The 19,727-nt window shown below is 41.4% G+C and overlaps 1 protein-coding gene across 1 annotated transcript in view; it reads right to left on the bottom strand.

Annotated features, from left to right (window-relative positions):
* Window positions 1–5,967: 5,967 nt before the first annotated feature.
* Window positions 5,968–19,727, bottom strand: part of FAT3 (FAT atypical cadherin 3) — a 408,669-nt gene continuing 394,909 nt past the window's right edge. The window contains exons 27-30 of the mRNA XM_084532289.1: window positions 19,481–19,594; window positions 15,609–15,668; window positions 13,191–13,226; window positions 5,968–12,546 (exon numbers count right to left, since the gene is read on the bottom strand). Of these exons, the coding sequence (XP_084388415.1) occupies window positions 11,927–12,546; window positions 13,191–13,226; window positions 15,609–15,668; window positions 19,481–19,594 (830 nt within the window). The 3' untranslated portion in view covers window positions 5,968–11,926. The remainder of the gene's footprint in view (window positions 12,547–13,190; window positions 13,227–15,608; window positions 15,669–19,480; window positions 19,595–19,727) is intronic.

Genomic DNA, 19,727 nt, shown 5'->3' with positions numbered 1-19,727 from the left:
GCACAGCACCCTGTAGGGCTGTAAAAGCTGAGGCAAGCTGTGGCAAATGTCTCAGCTGTTAGCCTGGACTGTCTGTATTTCAGACAATATATGACAATTGTTGCAGAAGGTAATGAGAAGCTTTCTTATCATGGTAGAAAGTAGAAAATACAGGATCTCAGGGGAAAGAGAAAGAAGCAAGATCTAAGGTTTATCCGTGCAGCTAGGGCAGTGTTTAGGGGATCAAGAGAGCACACAAGGCAATAAGGGCACTATGTTGATCATAAATTGCAGGGTTCTGGTAGCATGGAGGTTTGGGGGTGACCTGTGTGGGAGGAGGTCAGGAACTGTCCACTATTAGTCAGAGCTGGTTCTGTCCAGCTCCAAAATGATGCAAACAACACACTGGATGCCAAAACTTTGTGCTCAAAGATGTTTAAGGAAAAATGTTAGCTACAAGGGTCAAGCAACATGGGAAGAGACACGTGGGAAGACATGGATGGAGGCATTGCTGGGGACATCTTCATGCCAGAGAAGGTACCTCAGGGGGACTGCGGCCATGGGACACCCACACCAGGGTGAGGACATGACTGGGGACTGCAGCTTGTGAGATAAGTATTTCCCTAGCATTTTGTTTATTTGGTTATGTTTTTCTCTTCTTCTTCTTATTTTTTTTCCTTGCTACCCAAATGAGTAATCAAATTTTTGTGTTAATTGGAAGTGAATTAAATTAAGCAAAATTCCCTAAGTAGAGGCTGCTTTGCAAGCACCAACCTCTTTAGTATCACTGAGTGAAGCAATGCAAGTCTCTGTGTTCTCCAGACTCTTACCTGGGGATGTGCTGCTCTGCACCCAGCTACAGGCAGCCTGAGGGAATAACCTGACTGATGGTGGGAGGAGGCTGTACTGTGGTCACCAAGCTTCCTTTGAAGAAGGTGATCAAACTGCAGTATCCAACACTCTGGCTGATCAGGCCCTCATACTTTTAAAATGAAATGATTATATTCTTCTCAAGTTACTTAAGTTATTTCAGTTTGCAATTACTCACTTTTTTTTTTCTTTTTTTTCTTTTTTTTCTTTTTTTTTTATTTTATTTAATTAATTAATTAATTTATTTTTCATGACATGGCTCTGATTTATTGCTAATGATAATCAAAGAAATATAAATATCCTCACCTCTGGCCTGGGGAAAAATCGATGCCACTTTCCAAAATGAGAGGTCTTTATAACACAGATGAAGCCTAGCACTTAGCAATATTACAGTATTATATTCACATGAGATCTCACAGCACTGCAGTCCTTCTGGTACTTCTGGATGTGGTCCTGCTGTGTTGTGAAGAAATCCTTCATCTTTGGAAGGGCAGGGTAAGCTCACATTTTCTTGCCATACCAGAAGTCACCCATTTTGGCTAATGGATATTCACAGAAAGGGCAAAGAGCATAGTCTTTAGCTTCTCCTGAAAAAAAAAAAAAAAAAAAAAAAAAAAGCTTGGATGCCTCCAGCCTTACTGTTTTTTGATGTAGATTCTTCATATATCAGGACATAGTGTGCTGATCTATGACTTTGTGGTCCAGGATCTCCTCTGCTTCTTATGTGAATACCAGCACCAGCTCTGTGAGTACCTAAGCATCCTATTCCAGCATCCCATTCCTTGCAGTTACACCAGCAGAGGTTTGTGCAAGCCCTATTCCTCACAGGTGGAGAAGATCCAGCTTTTTTTCCTGCTCTAGGAGAATGACATTGCTTCAGTGAACGTCTGTCCACGAGCCCACACTACCTGGTTCACAGCTGTAGGCCTCCAGAGAAAGCAACTTTCCTAAACACTTCTAGGTTTTTAAAAGACAGAGGGAGGAAAGAGCTAACCTTCTGGTTAACCTAATAAACCCTGTGTACTAAGCAGGTCTCCCTGACTGCCCAGGTGTATTGGTGTTTATCTTGAGTATTGTTGGCTACATCAGGCTATATGTGGATCCGTTCAATAGGAGACAATGTTAAGACACCATCTGTCAGCAGAAATTTTACAATGGGAACTAGGTCTTAATGAGATCTTTGTCTTCTTGCTTTAGGAACATATATATTTTTTCATAGAGTAACATGACTTTGAGGTTTGCATTAATTAGTGCTGCTAGAACTGAACAGTAAGCAGAGATAATTTTTTTTTTTTTTTTTTTCCTGAGGACCTACTAAATAAGATTTAGGTTTACCGTAATTCATAAAAGGCAAATAACTTTTATACATGGCAACAGATGGATTTCAGTTGAATAGAAAACATTTTATTTCTTAGGACGGAACACACAGAAATAGAATCATAGAACCGTGTAAGTTTGGTCCCTTAAATTTTCCCCATATGTCGTATGCTCCAGCCCCCAACCATCTCAGTGGCTCTCCTGCCTCTGTCTGGTTTGCTAATCTCTCTCACTCATGAACAAAGATGCTTAAAACAATTACATGAACAACAATTCCCAAAAGCAAAACATGCACTGAATGTGGAATCCATAGGATCCAAGATAGAAGTTTGTGGCTGAGGCTATCATCTGGAATCCTTAATTGCCACTGAAGACACATGAGCTCTTCTCAGCTGTTGTCCTTCTAAAGTAGACATTAACAATGGATTAGGTGACTTAGCATCCTGAAGTGCCTACATCCCTTCACTGAAGGTAAAGCAGCCAAGGATGGCTGGGTCAAATGGAGGTGACAACACTGGAGACATGTGAGGAGCCCTTGGCCTGTGACCGCATTTGTTCTTTGCTGGGAAGGAAACACAAGGCACAGTTTTTGTGCTGGAAAACCTGCAGGGAGCAAGCCCTAGTGCTCTGGGTATTAATCTTTGACTAAAAGATGCACAGAAGCTGTTAGTCTTGCTTTGCTCAAAGTGGGATGGGGAATGGCAGGCACTTGGTTTCCTTGCAACCTGTCAATTCACACCTACATTGAACAAGGGTATTTAAGTTTCTGAAAAAAAAAAATCCAGGAGAAATCCTTCCTGCTTCTCTTTAGACAGTGATGTAGCCTCTGCTGTGTTGTAAACTCGCCAGGGGAGTTTTAGGTTAGATGTTAGGAAGAACTTCTTTACTGAAAGGGTTGTTAGGCATTGGAACAGGCTGCCCAGGGAAGTGGTGGAGTCACCATCCCTGGAAGTCTTCAAAAGACGTTTAGATGTAGAGCTTAGGGATATGGTTTAGTGGGGACTGTTAGCATTAGGTCAGAGGTTGGACTTGATGATCTTGAGGTCTCTTCCAACCTAGAAATTCTGTGATTCTGTAATTCTGTGAAACATCCCATTCTCAGGGAGACCCAGTGAAGTCAGACACATTGAAGACAACAGGAGTGACCTAATGGACTTAATAAAACCAGCACGTCACCTTTTGTCTGTATTAAAGTTAAGTTACTAGCGCAACTTGATTTCTCATATGATCACCTTATGACATTATGTTTAATTAATGTATTTAATTTTCTGTATTTTTTTAAATAAAATAAATCACTTAAAGTGACTTGAATAAAAAAAGTTTGTTCTCTTTTTCTCTTTGTTATTGTCCATACAAGTGTCCCTGCAAACACTCCCAGGTAACTGATCAATAGGCCATAGCAGGCAACTGCTTTCTCTGCTTGGCCAGTTTACAGCAGCATTTATTCCCTTGAGAACAATTCATGACACGTCTGAGCAAGCCAAGCATCAGCCAAATGGGACAGCGGGAATTGGCTTCTGTGCAGCTTCTTTGTACCTCTTCTCTTCCCTAGGCAACATCACAGCAGCTGAGTTGTGTCCACAGAGCTCAGTGGATTTACCTTGGCTTGCACCAGAGCACGTCTCCTGCAGGAGGTGCCTGCTGCTGTCCTTTGGCTCTGGTGGGAGCGCAGGTGAGGTGTGCTGCAGAGAAGTATTCTGGGGAGAACATACACCTGAAAGAATTAAACTAAAAGAGAAAAAAAAACTGCTGTTACATTTTCCTGGCCTCCTCTTGCATGGAACTGGGCATGTTTCTACAGCCAGGAGCCTTTCCTCCAGCAGGCTGGTGTGCCCTTTGGAAAAGGCTTTCTTCCCTGAAACACATGATTGCTGGCTGAAAAGAGGCAGGGGGCTTCTGAATTGCTTTCTCTGAACTCGAGAGAAAGTCAAAGTCATTGCACTGACTTTTCCCCATTGAGTGGTAAGAGTGGGGGCAAGCAGCATGCAAAGGGGAAGCAGAAAGGATGTTACCAACAGGGAAAGGTCTTTGATCTGAAAATTGAGATTAAGTTTGAAGATAGGAAGGGCAATCTCCTCTTCATTTCCTGATCCCCAGAGAACTGTGGAAACCCCTGATTATTTCTAAAGGGGTGGGAATGCTGGCCCTGCTTTCCATGCTGTTTTGCATTACAGGTATTTCTGTGGAAATAAAGAAGATTCTTCTGATAAAAACTCAGGTCCACTGAAATCACCAGAGCCATGGTTTCATCACCCGCTGCTTTCCATTTTTTCCCATTAGATTTTACCTCCTAATGTTTAGACACCATATCTGCTGCTGGGTGATGTTTTATTCTCTGGCAGCACAGTCTGTGATAATGGGGGAAGCTGTTTTCCACTATGTTCACCTGGTTGTGCTGCAAATTTGCACAACCTGTTACTACAACACATGGCAGGAAGAAATAGTTCATTGTTGGCGTGAGTTAAGGGGACAACCAGTGGTGGAAATTTTTGACAGGACACTTGCATGAGCTTTGACCTCTTTGCCACCCCAGTTCTCATCTTTTCCATCCTAAAAGAAATACTGATGTTGTTCTCTAGCTCTGGACATTAAACTGAGGCAGGAATTTTAAGTCGTTCAGTCCTGAATGTTCTCCAAACTAGTCTTTCCTGTCTGCTTCTCTGCTCCATCTCACTATACCAGTGAACTTCGCTGACCTCTGGTACTACTTCCACTGCCATGAGTGTTTCACTGAGGATCAGTCAATATCTGCTGGGAAAGGTGGAAAAGCAGAAAAGCTCTTCTACAAGCAGGGAATATACAAACAGTGATATAAAAAGGAAACTGGCTTACTTATCCATTCTTGGAAAAATCTTGTTATTCTTAGGGGAAGAGAGACTTTTAATGTTGACTTGGTATTCTGCCTTTCCACAGTTTAAATCCTGTTTCAAGAATGTTGAAGAAGGGTATTTGTGCCTTGGCTAGCAGGCTTAGTTCAAACACTGCTCTGAGTCTCACATTTTAATAGGATACCACAATGCAAGCAGCATCCCTCCTCCTTGGTAGTGCAAGGCGTGCTCCTAACTGCTTCATGGCAGGGCACTCAAAGAGCCCTGGAGGGAACACTTCTTTCTGCACTGGGCTGTGGAGTAGATCAGATGTGTTCAAGGAGAAGTAGATGGAGTTCATCCCAGAATGAAGCCCCTGAGCAGACCGAGTATTGTGCCCAGCACAATGAGGGCTCTGTCTGGGCCAGTGCTTACACACCTGAGACCTCCCACCTGAATTTGTCCCAGCTGCTGGTGCCATGATGCTGGAGGACAGAGAAGCCCATCACAGGAGGCAAATCTGTCCTGCTGCGCTGCAGAGTGGGCTCCTGCTTTACACACTACCTCCGAGCACCCATCCCTCGTACCCCTGCTAAGCAGCTAACCCAGAACAGCTGAATTGCACCTGAATATGGCTGAGTTGATGGAGCTCAATGCCTAGATGGCTACATGATGTGTTGACACCCTTTGCATTGTTTAAGGTTTGTTGACAACCTTTGCATCGTTTAAGACTGTGGTTTTAATTAGGTAACCACATTAGTATACACACACCAGCCAAGCAACTCTTGGCAAGGATCCTGCAGTGTGAGTAGGGGCCTCTTTGGAGGAATTGCCATGTAATAATGAAATGAATTTGAAGAGTCCAAGCAAGTAGCATTTTCTGCAATACTGCACACAGTGAGGTAATGAAATGCTACATTCCTTGCAGAACTGATGTCTTATCTTGTTCCCTCCTTTGAAAGTAGGAGAAAAACCAAGAAATAATCAACACAGCTGGGCTTTTCTTTTTGTTTACTTGGAAAACTTGTTTTAACCATCAACTTTAGCAAATTTTGGCAGTTACAAACCTGTACACTTTTTTTGTTTTGTTTTGTTTTTATAGCAAAAGAACACAAGACAATACTGCCAACAGCAATTATGAAGGAACAATTAGTTTTCAGATGAGGGACTATACCCACTCAAAGTGATAAACCTTCCCTTTTGCATAAGGTTTAATCTGTTGTCATTGGAGATATGACATCTCTTAATAACTACTTGAAATGGCATAAAACTCATATCTCTAGGGTTGTTGTTTTTTTTTTTTTTTTTGTGCAAAACACATTCATTTAAAAAAAGTCAATAAAAAACATCTTCTTAAAAACAGAAAAAGTTAAACAAAAAGAGAAGAACCAAAAGAAAAGTTACAGTACATTTTGAAATGATTAAAAAGTACCAGTTTTCAAATCTAAAACTTTTTTTTTTGCTGTTACCTTAAAAGTTTAAACCAACTTTGATGACCCTTTAGGTTTATACCAAACAAACAGACGAACAAACAAAAAGAAAATTAAAGCGACCTGATTGGCATCAAATATCTACAAAAGCCTGGTAATTTGAAACCATTATATACATTATTTTATAAACTTCTTTTTAAACACCAAAACATACATCTTTTACAAACCAGCCTGCTTGCAACAGGTAAAATTTACAAGACAATCTTTTCTGATACAGTGCTTTAAAGAGAACTGCTTTCATTCCTAAACATCTTTGTCACTTCCTGAAAAGCGGCAGCATGGGCTCATTGCATTGTTAAATAACAGCGATTCAGGTACTCCTATGACAGAAGAATGCTACAGTTCTGAGGGCTCCAATCTCTTTCCACAATACAGTTCAAGTGCACTCTTAACACTGGTAAAGATTACTTATGGCCTTTGTGTAATACGACATACTTGTAGTTATTGCTTTTCATTATTACATAATGAAATGAATTTAATTTCATTTCCTCCCCATCCACCCATCCCTGTGACGATGCAGCTGATTTACTAACTGAATGCTCCTTCTGGTCATGGAGATGTTAAATGTCAAGTTTATGAAACACAGGCTAAAGGCCATGGATAATGGGCAATACTGTAAATTTCTAAGGCTCTATTCGCAGTTTAGTGTATTGAGATGGACAGAGATGCAAAAAGCACAGTTTTACTGCATGGCAAATGATGGTAAATGATCAGAGGATGAACTTTAAGATGTAGCTCTCTCTTTGGAAACCTATGAAATATCCGTTATTATTCAGTTAATAGATCCCCCAAAATACCAACAAAGCATAAATGTACTTTCACTACTGGCTTTAAATTGCCTTTTTTTTTTTTTTTTTTCCTCCATTATTAAGCATGCAACCTTTCCAAATGAAGTGTAGCAGAACTGGTCCAGGGCACCTTCAACTCTCCTGTGTCTGCAGTTATTAGTGGCTATGAGGATGCACTATAGCATTCCTTTAGCTTTTCAAACAGGAGCTTGATGAGGAGTAAAGCCATATTTTTAACCATTTTTTCTGTCCTGCCCATATGTTTCTTTACAATGGATGTTAAATTGAGCCAACAGCAACAATTTTCATGTCATATTCTTGAAGATTACCACCTGTCTGGCTCTCAGAGACAACAGGCTGCTGCCTGCCTAATAATCAGTGTTTCGGTGTCATGCATTGCTTCACCATGCTGTATCCAGGCTGAGTTTCTCACTGAAGAGGGCACCAATACATCAAGGCCAGCACTACTTCAGACTATACTAGAGAATTTAGAAAAGAGAAGAAAAATACCAAGGACCTAAATCTAACTTGCCTGTGGGACATGCAGAGGGGTAGAGCCCGTGCTGGAGCACACAGTTTTCTTCTGTCAGGAAAACAGAGGCAGCAAGAAGCCTTTGTCTCCTTCCAGCCTTGTGCTGCTCTACAGGGTAAAGAAAACCACAGGATAATTCAGGATCAAGGATGTCACCAAGCTTTAGGAAAATTTCTGGGCTGTGTGGAAATCACAGTACTGTAGTGAAGCTCTGCTGCCCCATCTTCCTGGTTGCTCTCCTATGCTATTTCCTATAGGAGCAGCGATAGGAAGGCAGCTTTATGGTGGTCTTCTAGCAGGGCTATCCATTTGGCCCTGTGGGAGGGAGGTGATGTTGTGTCTCCTGTCTCCTTGGGCCCTGTGCCCAGCTATAAGATACTGGGTCAGGATAGCAATCACATGCAATACCTTTGGGTCTATGGTTTGTTTTGTTTATTTTGTTTTTAGGATGTTTATAACCCAAAGGCAAAGTAATCAACACATTTAAGTACATAAGCCTTTTGCACAAGGCCACTTATTGTGGTATTGGCAGCATAAATTACGATGTCAGTCACTTTAAGGCTCTTCCCACTGCCAGAGTTATCAAAAGGCTCTCAGTGTGTATGGCATTCGGACCAAAACACGGAGAACATGCATCCTTTTACTCCCACGTACATCCCTCAGCAAAGTCAGTGATTTTTGACACGAGCATGCATTTGCATTTTAAAAAGTTGCTTATTTCTTGGTTTGCTTCTCTACAAAAAGCAAAAACTGTCTTGATCCTAAGGGTTTTAATCCACTGATAGTGCAAAGCACTTAAGTCTATGAAACCTCTCTTACAGCTGATCCTGAAAGAAAACACTGTGTAGTGGAGCCATCTACAGGAATGTGAGCTGAAATACAGACACGCAGGATCAAGGCCAACCAGATCAGCAGATGACAAGAGTAACAAAACTAGGGAGCTGGCAATGGCAGCAACAGCGATATAAAAATAACCATATGGCAGAAAAAGAATTAAATGTTGGATGGAACAATGTAAACACTAATTCTTACATCAGGTTGTGCATGTGTTTTTTATCTTCCAGCTTAGAAAATTAGGGCTTGTCCACATAGAGCAGTAATGAAAAAGAAAATGGTTTGGATTAACAAGAGGATGTTAATACGAAAATCTTACTCCCTAAGAGGTATTTCATCTTGGGATCTGCATTCAGGTTCTTATCACTATGCAAAAGGGCCAGAACAAAACCAGAAAGACCACATCAGTACCAATATCCACAGAGGGGCATTTGTTTGAGATGGAAAAATTAGATTAGGCTCATTTGCTTTGGAGGGGAGGAGATATTGAGGTATAGAAATGAGTGGGACAGAGAAGGCTGAATGGTGATCCTTGGCACCTTCCCCACAGCACTTTAGTTTGTAGGCGTTCAGTGAAATGAAATGGCAACAACATTAAAACAGAAAAAAGTACTATACATTGTATTTATGCATATTTACTAGTAAAATTCACTATCAACAAGATATTACTGAGGCAACAAGCTTGGTAAGAAACATTGATCTTTTCTGTATGGCAATTGCTAGGCTCCTGTGGTGTTCTCCCTTGTGACACTTCTGATATGTCCCAGTAAAGTTTTGATATCAGAGTCTTACTCAAGATTTTTCATTGAAGAAAAGAAGATGACAAGTACACTTCATAACTAGCTGGGGACTAAAACAGAAGTAATTGCATAATAGATAAAAATGTCTCACACCAAAACTGAGTAGGAGCAAACCCCATGTAAACTACAACTGGATGCTAAGAGACTATCACATTCTCAGAAAGTTATACCAGTTTTAAAATTGCTTCAGAGCAGCTAAGCTTGCAGCTTTGCTTTTCCAACTCAGTTGTACCTAATCTTGAAGAGACATCAATCTAATCCTTGCATCTCATTTCCTGCAACACAGACTTCATGAACTATGCAAATCATCCTCTGTCTGTGCCTCAAGGCTTGCCAAACCACTTTGTGGTTTATTGACAAATCCCTCAGTTCCTTGCAATCGCGATACAAATTTCCATTATTCTTTTTTTCTTGAAAACACAGAAAGAATAGCAGGGAAAGGGAGTTGAAACGTACCGTGAGCACATTCAGAATATATCACCGTTACAGAAGCATGTTTACTTTGAGAAGACCAAGTGACATTCATAAATTCAATGGACAGAAACTACTTGTGGACAAGTACTTGATAATACTTGTATGTGCAGTACATGTTATTTCCAGAAGTTCACTCATTTTTTCATGTACCTGTATAAATGAGATGTTTTCTAATGAAGAATTGCCGCATATTGTACCTACTCTGAGAATTTTAGAAATCCTGTTTTATTAAAAGTGTTACAAGCTGCAATTATTTCAATTATATTCTATTAATAATTTCTTCTTGTTGGGGGTAGTCTGTGAACGAACACTTTTTGTATGTCAAGAAATGGACAACAACTTAATTTTGGGTGAAGCTCAAGTCAGTCAAGAACACGCCCTGGAATACAACTGATGAACCTATTCAGTTAACATGTTTGACTAAGAGACAGGATATGGAAAGCAGCATAGGAAACCTGTTAATGAATCTACTTATTAGCAACAATGACATGCATTCAATAGCTTTTCAAAATGACTGAATTATGCCATGGCAGGAATGGATGAAACCGCAGCAGTAATGCAGACTACAGACTCACATTCATTGTATAAGGTATAGAGATGCTGTAAAATGAAGTGGTAGAAACATTTTCATAGCACTGAGCAATGGGTACATGTATTCTGCTTTAATACATTGAGCAAAAATGCTGTATATCCATATTGCACTTAGCTGCTCAGGCCAATCACTGTGAATGGCCATTTACTCCAGTCAGGCTGAGGGAAGAATAAAAGCATAGTGATGCCATGGTTTTCCTCATTCCATGATATTCTGATGTCTGCAAACAACCTTTGGAAGTCCTCAAATCCTACGAAATCACACAGATCCAACAGAAAATCTAAAACCGTATCTCTGGCCATGGCCCATCCGTGCAGTTCCACTGACTCAGTCACTTTACAGCAGCCGACAGCTCATCCCATAAACTCTAAGGATGGACATTTGCCAAATGATGTTAAACTAACGATTTGAGATTATAGCAATATTTTATGCAACTTAATTGCAACTAATTTTACTGCAATAATTGTAGCATGATGACTGCTGTTAAAGAGGTGATTGCCCAAGCAAGGAATTTCAGAAAAATCAGCCATGCTACATAGATACCTAGGTTTGCTAGCTGTTTTCAGATCCATGTTCACGCTGCATACAGAAGTCAAGAGAAGCTGTAGGTATGCGTCTGAGGCAGAACCAGGCTGCTAATGAACCAGACTCTGACATTGCTAGAAGTTCTCATGGGTGAAGTTGTACACACGCATCTGACATCAGGTGTTAAAACACGGCAACCAAAGCGGGCCAACTTAAATATATAGGCTGTATATATGTTGCTATATATATGTTGCGGTATATGTATACAAAGTAGAATGAAATGCTATGTAACAAACAAAAGTGTAGATAAATATTTATGGACAAATGACTGGTAGCTTGGCTTTGATATACCAATTTGTAAGTGCTGTTTTTTAAGCCATCTGACATGTTGTACATAGCAGCCTCAGCGATCAATTGCTTTCACTCTTTCACTGACATAATATTTCATGCAATATTGCATCTTGGAATGATCCATACCAGTTCTTTAATACTGTAGGGAGATCATAACACTGTAACACTTTTAATAATACAATACCAAAAAAAACAACAATCCCCAACCCTGGGTAATGGTGGGAGGGAGAGAAGGAATTTATTTAGCAGTGAGATCGTTTCCCCCTTCCTCAAAAGCTCAGTTTTACTCTTGGTAATAAATAGAAGGTACATACTCTCCAGATTGTCTGTAACAATTTTGTGATGTGTAATACTTAACACAATTGGTCTCTTCGCGTCTGCACATACAGTATCATTTCTGAACAAGTTAATAATGGGTTATACTGTATTTTTGCATTGCCCAATATATATAGATACACCTTCAGCAAAATTTCTTCTCAATATTTATACTATTAATTGGACCAAATGACAAAAAATAAAAATAAAAAAGGAAGAAGAAGAAGAGGAAGAAGAAGAAGGGAGCTTCCTTTACACTTGTGTCTGATGCTGGGTCTCCACAAATGGAATGTGAACATTTTCTAGGTTGAGTTCCTCCACGCTTTCATAGTCACTCATGGCTACTTCGGAGTCATCAAAGCCACAGCTGGCTGAGACATCAGAAGAGGAGGCATCTAGGGAGTTGTGCAAGGATAAGGGCATCTTACCTGCACTAACGTTTTCTGTGTTCTGGCTTGGGCCAACAGCAAAAGTACTAAATTCGTTACCAGTCTGAGCCCCTGCGGTGTCCGTCTCATGGGGGAACTGGTGAGGAGGGAGGTATTGGCTGGGGTGGAAGTGCGGCCGTCGTCTGCAGTCGGGGCTGAGCGTACTTGCCATTGAGACTGGCTGTGAGGGCGGAAGGGTTTCATATTGGTCTGGATAATCCTCTGGAAGAGGAGGTGGTAACTGGTCCTGGCTCATGAACTCCTCTTCGTGAGGGGGAGGGTAGTCGCTGTCGATGTCGTAGCCACCAAGGTAGTAATCTGTTTCCAGCTCTCTGGTGCTGCCGTGGTGAGCTGAGCCTCCATCTGCTGTCTCGAAATTGGGCACTTCTTCGATGTCGGATAAACGAGTGCTTGGCATCCAGTCAGAGGTATCCCAATGATACGCTGCAGTGGGGAAGAGAACCAGAGCTGTTAAGATGGGGACACTAATGGCAAGGGGGTGTTGAGCATGCACTGGAGTTTGCTAAAGATCAAACTCTCAATCCTCACAGCACGTTTAAATCACAGCATGCGCCACAGGCCATCGCCGCGGGTCAGCCATGCTCTGACCAGAGCGGTAGGAGAGAAGGACGAAACAGCATGATGATGCTAATGCAAACAAGCAGAGAAACGAAACACAGCTAATCTAAGGCCGTGTTCACATCTTAGGATGTTACTAGGTTGTATTAGAAACTATGACGCTGACAAATCAAAATGACAAAAATCTCTGAATTAATGCTTTTCACAGTTAATTGGAAAAAAAAAAAAAAAGTCAGCATGCTTATGATACAACATCTAATCTCCCCTTCCACCTCCAATGACTTTGTTTCAAGAAAGGAAGTGTGCAAGCAAACAATCTGATCAACCAACAGACTGAGAACTGGATCCTGAAATAACAAAAAAGTGTCTGGCCATTCTCATGCAGCATTTGCAACCCAACAGAATTCAAACAAAAGAACATGTGAAGCAGTTCAAGAACAAACAGATCAAGTCAGTGTCCTCCCACCCCAGCACAGTCCAACAGGCAGAAAGGGTCTCAGAAAAATCACCTCTGTTGTAGTTCTGTCCTTGATCCATAACAGACACTGTTAGATACAAAGTGAAAAGTAAAAACTGGTAACTTTGAGCGTGTTACCAGCATAGTCTTACACGTGAAAATACAAAACTCTGCATGCATATTTCTAAAGTACAGTTGGCTCGGTGTCATTTTAATAGGATTTTAAATTGTTCTTTATTTTAACGTACAAGATAAGCTTGCCCAGTCAAATGCAGACATACATAAAGAAATGATTGTCATGTGCATTATACTCCTTTTCTATCATATCTTAATTATCTACCCTCACTGAACAGATATGGAATTACATTACAGCTGGAATTCTTAATACAAAAAGGGCTATCCACCATCTCTATGGTTTATAATTGCAAAGTACATTTCTCTCTCACTTTGAAACAGAAAAATAAGAATCTACCATTCTCAGGGCCGGTTCAAACAAATCTGGGCCCACCTGGGCTCAGATACCATGGTGATGGGCACGGTATAAGAACCTGAATAGAATAGAATACAAAGCCATTTAATGGGGCCGTCAGCTACAATGCCCCGCAACCCCGTACCCACCTCCCACCTGCACTGCCATGCTAGCTGGTGGGAAAGGAGGCATTCCAGTATGGAGAGGGTGCAGGGGCTGGGGAGAGAGCAAGGAAAGAGGTTTTGTGTGACAAGAGCGGGGAATAAGCTGCAGCGTTTTCTAGATGGGATGCTCTTGTTCAGCCACATGTTATTGGGCTTCATGCAAGAAGTCACCGGGCAAGGTCTCTGGACTGCCTTGCCGGAGGAGGTCTGGTCAGATGAGCAGCACCTGATGGCATGACAGTCCTTAATCTCTGGCACAGATGAGGTCAGAGAAGGTTATTCTCCAGGCCTCCATCTATTAACACCACTCTTGCCCTTGCTTATCACCACATATGCTGCGTGGTGACAGTGATTTATTTGTTAGCTCGTTAGTCAGATAGCAGCTTTCTACCTGCTCTGCATTAGCCTGGGCTGTGGAGGGTTAGGGCTACCGCAGCTTTAGCAGCACTGTCTGAACCGGCCCTAACCACTCTTCTCCTTCGTCATTCCTCTCTGCTGGATGAGGATGTTGCTGTCTTTCAGTCAGTGTAATGACATTGCACCCGAGATGTGTCGGGTCCTTCCGAGCTGCATGGTTTCGGGATCCAGGAGAACCTCACTAATGTGCTGACTCGCACCACCTGCTGCAGCTCCCTGGGGCAGGAGCCCAGTCCTCCCACCGTGATGCACCCGCAGCCCCTGTGCAACTAATGATGCACTGCTTCCACCAGCTATGCTGCTGGGCATTCAAGATTAGTAACCCTTATGTAAGGAACTGGGAAGTGGGCAAAGCATTTTCAGTGACAGCCTCTTGAAATTGTTGCCAGGTTGGCTTTTTCTGACCTGTAAAGCATGATAGGAAGCCATTGTGTTTGCTTATGCTTTCCTTTAGGAATGCAGAGACAATTACAGTGGCTGTGCTTTCATTTCAGTGTTTTTTTTTATTTTATTCTATTTTATTTTTCTGAGTGAGACTTTCTTTTTAAGTTAACCTTGTCTAGTTCATTTTATACAACAGCCAGAAGAATGGCAATATTATACTTCAGAAAACACACTATGGACTATATTTTGGACTTGTGGATAACCAAGTTGATACTGAGTTGACATTTTCCCAAGAATAGCATAAGTGCTCTACAAATAAATAATACTAATATTTATTTTTGGTATATCACATTTCCTCAATGTTTTATCAAAGAGGCAAATTGTAATGTTCTTGTTTTACCGTTAGGGAAACCACTTGTAGCATGATGGGATTACCCTGAGGGCCAATGGCAGAGCTGAATGTTCAGCTCTGTTCAGTAGGCAGAGCAACCTCAGGGGAAAGGCAGTGGTGGGCAGGCTGCTTGCTATGTGTCATACATGGAGTTGTGTCTATGCATCTGTTTGACACTATTACCTGGGAGAATCCAGCTACCTGCCCACTGCCACTTTGCTCCTCTCCACATAGTCCCAATGGAGTGCATAAGCCAGCTTTACTGCAGCCAGGATACTTTACAGCCTTCCTGCATCTTCTTCTGTTTCCCATCCTCTGTAGATGGGACAATCTCAATGACTTGGCTCCACTGTCAACCTCATCCTACTCTCTCTGAAGGCAATGGCAATAAGCAAGCAATAACATTGACTGAACAGAAGATGATGATGGCCTTGACACCTTTTCTACCACCTCCAATTACCCATAGATATCTTGTGTTACACCACCCTGGTGTTCTTGGGTTTGCTGGTGAATATGCTGATTTGCAAATCCCAATCCCCACCACAGGTTTGCTTGTCAGTGTAGATTAGTGAGGTTCTACTGGAGTGTTTCACAATGAAAACAAGAAGCATTGTTGCATAACAAGAAAGAAAAAAAATTAAATACCTTCATTTTCTATAGTGTCAACTACATTGTTGACAAGCTGTATGACAGTCACTATGGAAGCTTGCAGGGGAGGGAAAGCAGAAAATAAAGGGAAGGGAAGGACAGCTTCAGGTTAGTATTTAAAACACATGTCATATGTTACCACAATAAATTCTCTCAAACAGACAGAACTGACATAGAAAAAAAAAGTCTGCCAACCAATGCATGATTTATGCAGTGGGTTGCAGGACATTTCATTTCAGATAATCCAATACATTTTCAGAGTGGTGATAAATTCCAAACCAGCATTTCCAAAAAGGCATACGGCATGATGTGTATCACCTCATAAATTCAAGCAGACTGGCCAGCTGATTCAATTAAACAAAGCAGTATCTTGTCTACCTGACACTAATTTCTAATTCATTCTTGCTTAAAGGTCTCCAGAGACCGTGCCATGTGCTCCAAGGGATCATTATCTTTTAGACCAACGCACCATCTGAAACTGTGCTAAGCTTAATCTATTTCCTAAGAGAATGTTTTACTTATTTACGGTTTGAGCCATGCAATGCAATACCTCTGGGACATAAAGCAGTACTGCCATAATTAGAAGGACACAGTCAAGTAGGTTTAGTTCAAATTCAGGTCTTTGCTTGACAGAATATTTTCATAAATGCCTTGTGTGTTCTCAGCAACTATTTAATCAAAATACACTTTTTCCTTGAAATAATTAATATATGCCACACAATGTTTTAACACAGAGAGGAACAGCGTGGGATCTCCTAGCTGATCTGAATTTTGGATAAACTAACAACATTGTCTTTGACTACTTGAGATAAAACCCAGTGAAACAAGAGGGGACTCCCATTACTTCCATTGGGTACTGGGTTTTCTGACGTCTTTAGCTAAAAGAAAACTGATTGCTTTGGAATAGGCTAAGAAGAGGACCCGAAATGTTGGGCAAGAAATACATTACTGTTTCACACAGCTGATAGACTTAGAGGTCACAAGAAGCATGTTGAAAGCAATTGCAGCTTTCAACTTCATGATGAACATTGAGGGGACTGTGTTAAATTTTGAGCATGGGATCAAGGATCTCATCCAATTTCCTCAGTCCTTGTGAGTGCTTGGCAAAAAGAGTCTTGATAAACCAAAGAAACCATGTTCTATGTCTCTGTTGAGTGTTTATGACATCAGTGGCACTGGTAATTGTGTAAGCAAGGGAGGATTGTATTGGCTAATGCAAATAAACATTATGGAAAAGTAGGTGGCACCATGTAATTAGCTGTTGTGTGGCTGGAAAAAGAGGTGGGCAGCAGCCAAAAGATGCATGAGGAGCCTTGTCAGAGCTAGGGGGAACCACTGCTTTGGCAGTAAAGTTGCAGCCCCATCCTAGTCCTGGCTTCCCCACATATTGCTGATGTGAGTGAGACAAAGCAAGGAAGGAGTGGAAAGAAAAAGAACTCCACCAAGAAGAAAGTCCACTACTGGGAATGTCAGCCAAATGGGAGTGGGTAATAAGAGAAGGAAAAGTGGTGCTTCTGCCAGGGATCTGGGAGCTATGGACAACTGAGAGTAAAAATGGGAGGTCAAAAATCAGGCCTATCACAAGAGTCTTTGTGGCAGATAAAGGATGGCTCTGGTGAGAGCTGAGCAGAGAAGGGAGGGAAACTTCCATCCCAGGCAGTTCAGTGTAAGAGAACATCCAAATCTAGCACTTCCAAGGGTGGAAAATTGGCATCATCAACAGCAGTTCCTTGGACTGTTCAGCACAACCAGCAATTCAACAGCAGTAATAGTAACCTAAAAGTCCACTTTTGCCACATCCTCCTGTTTCCAAATTGCTTATTATGGAAACCTGCAACTTGCTTTTGAAGTGAGTTTTCAAAACATTATTGCTGAGACCAGCAACTATTTTTCTCTGTGACTGTTAACAAAAATTGTTTTTTGATCACAGGGAATACCATTAAGTACTCTCAGCTAGACTAGGGGAGCTGAGAAATTTAAATGAGGTAGATATGAGAGTACACTTGGGCTCAATATCACACTCAAAATGTTTTCAGGCTGAAAAAAACAACAACTGTTCAACCTAGTAATGCAAATCTGAAGACAAGGCTCCAAGCAACATGGAGAGGGTGAGTGGAGGTTGTCTGCACCTGACAGTAACTGAATAACATAGATCTGGTCACACCTTCAGCAAGATGCATCCCAATGCTTCTCTGGTGAAAAACAGGCTTCCTCAGTCAGAAACAAATCACCAGTTTCACAAGAGAGTATTGGCACATTTGTACAACAGCAAAACAAAAGCCTGTCCTTCCTGTCTAGCCACATGGACCTCAGCTTTGGAGGAAGAAGCCTGGCCTCTCCTGCCTCCCCAGAATGCTGAATTGTACCCATTGCTGTTTCAATGACAACCTTTTAACCTTTGCAGGGCTGTGAAGCAGAAAGAATTAAAATGACAGGAGGGGGAAGAACTTATGGTTTCAAGAGGGATATCCATTATCCCCTATGTACAACTATGTGAGTGTGAATATGCTTATTTATGCCTGTATTTGTATTTTAGGTTCTTCCACTGCAAGACCAACCTGACACTGAAAGAAAGCTAGAGCGTGCAGTCTTGCACTGACCTCTGAAAAATGACTCAGATGATTTAAGTTACTTTCTTCGTTCTCTCTGAAGTTATTGATTTGTTTAGACCTTGAACTTGAGTTGTTGCCTTTAAAGGCCATATTTTCATTGTAGGTTTCAGGAAAAATGAGTGGGCACAAAAGGCCCAATTCAATTTCAGTACCATGCCACTGCCTGAAATGGGGGCAGGATAAGATGCTTGAAAAGCCTTATTAGAATTTGGGGGATATAAAAAAGTAGCCATGTACAATAAATGAACACATGGATAATTATTATAGAAACAATATTACAAAAGTTTTTTTTGGGGGGGAGGGGGCACAGGAAAGTGCTGAGAAGTTTAACAAAAATATTCATGATGCTTCAGTCACAGCTGAACGAAAAGGAGCTGCAAGTGCCCTTCACTTTAAGTGCTTTTTCCAACATTCAGGAGTACCTAGGGAAGAGCTGCGTGACTTGACTGAGGAACTGAGTCTCCTGACAGTTCATTAACTGGCATCTGAGGAATCTAAGTGCAATGTCTTTGTGCTAATCTTTTTCTGTGTATCTGCATGAGGCTTCCCAGACATCCATCATCCCTCCCTGGCAGAAACATCAGGGCTTTTCTCAGCACCACTGCTCAACATGCATGGGACTTCAGAACAAAGGTTTGGTCTGACTTTGCACACTGCTTTCTGGCTGCATATGGCTCTGCCCACGTCACCCACAGAGATAATGATGTAGGACATGAGAGGGGCAACTAGTATGCACTGAGCAAGGATTTAATAGCGCTCTATTGTTAGCTTAACTGTGATTGCCAGGGAGAGGCCAAGCCACCAGGGACTGTCCCATCCACTCATTGTTGCGTGCTGAGCACCAGCAGAGTTTTGTTGGGACTGTGAATGAGACCTGGCAAACTGCAGAGAAATTCCCTTTCATTTGACTCACGAAACATGAAAATCATCCTCTTTCAAGAGAAAAAATGATGGAAAATCTACAGTTTAACTTGCTACCTATTAGTCAACTTCTATCTTGGCAACATGAGTCTGCTCTATCATAACTCTGATTTACTGTAAAGCTTGGTACTGAGGCAAGAGCTCCAAGAATCAAGACTTTAATTACATTCCTGTAATTTAAAAAATGGCCACAAACTGAGGGTTTGATTCCACGGCTTTCTGACTTCCAGCATCATTAAAGGGTTTTCCAGATGTCATCTAATTGTTTTTAATAATGTTAGAAAGAGAGTTAAATGCCTTTGTCCCCAGCATAATAAAGAGAAAATCATTTCTTACCATTGTCATCACCCGAATCAGACTGGAAAGAGCTGAGGGACTGTACTTCAGAGTTGCTGCCTTTATTACTTCCTGCAAAACAGGTCACTTCTTCAGCGTCATCAACCCCTTTACCTTCATTGACAGCAAAAACAAAGCACAATGGTACTCTATATGTATGAGCATTTGTCTATTTATACCACGGAGCCATCTAAATGCTGCCCATAGGTAGTCTTCTATTATTTTTGTCAGAATAAAATTATTCCCT

Source organism: Aythya ferina (genome assembly GCF_964211825.1).
Source record: "Aythya ferina genome assembly, chromosome: 1".
NCBI classification, from domain to species: domain Eukaryota; kingdom Metazoa; phylum Chordata; class Aves; order Anseriformes; family Anatidae; genus Aythya; species Aythya ferina.
This window is presented reverse-complemented; position numbering and strand designations above follow the sequence as displayed.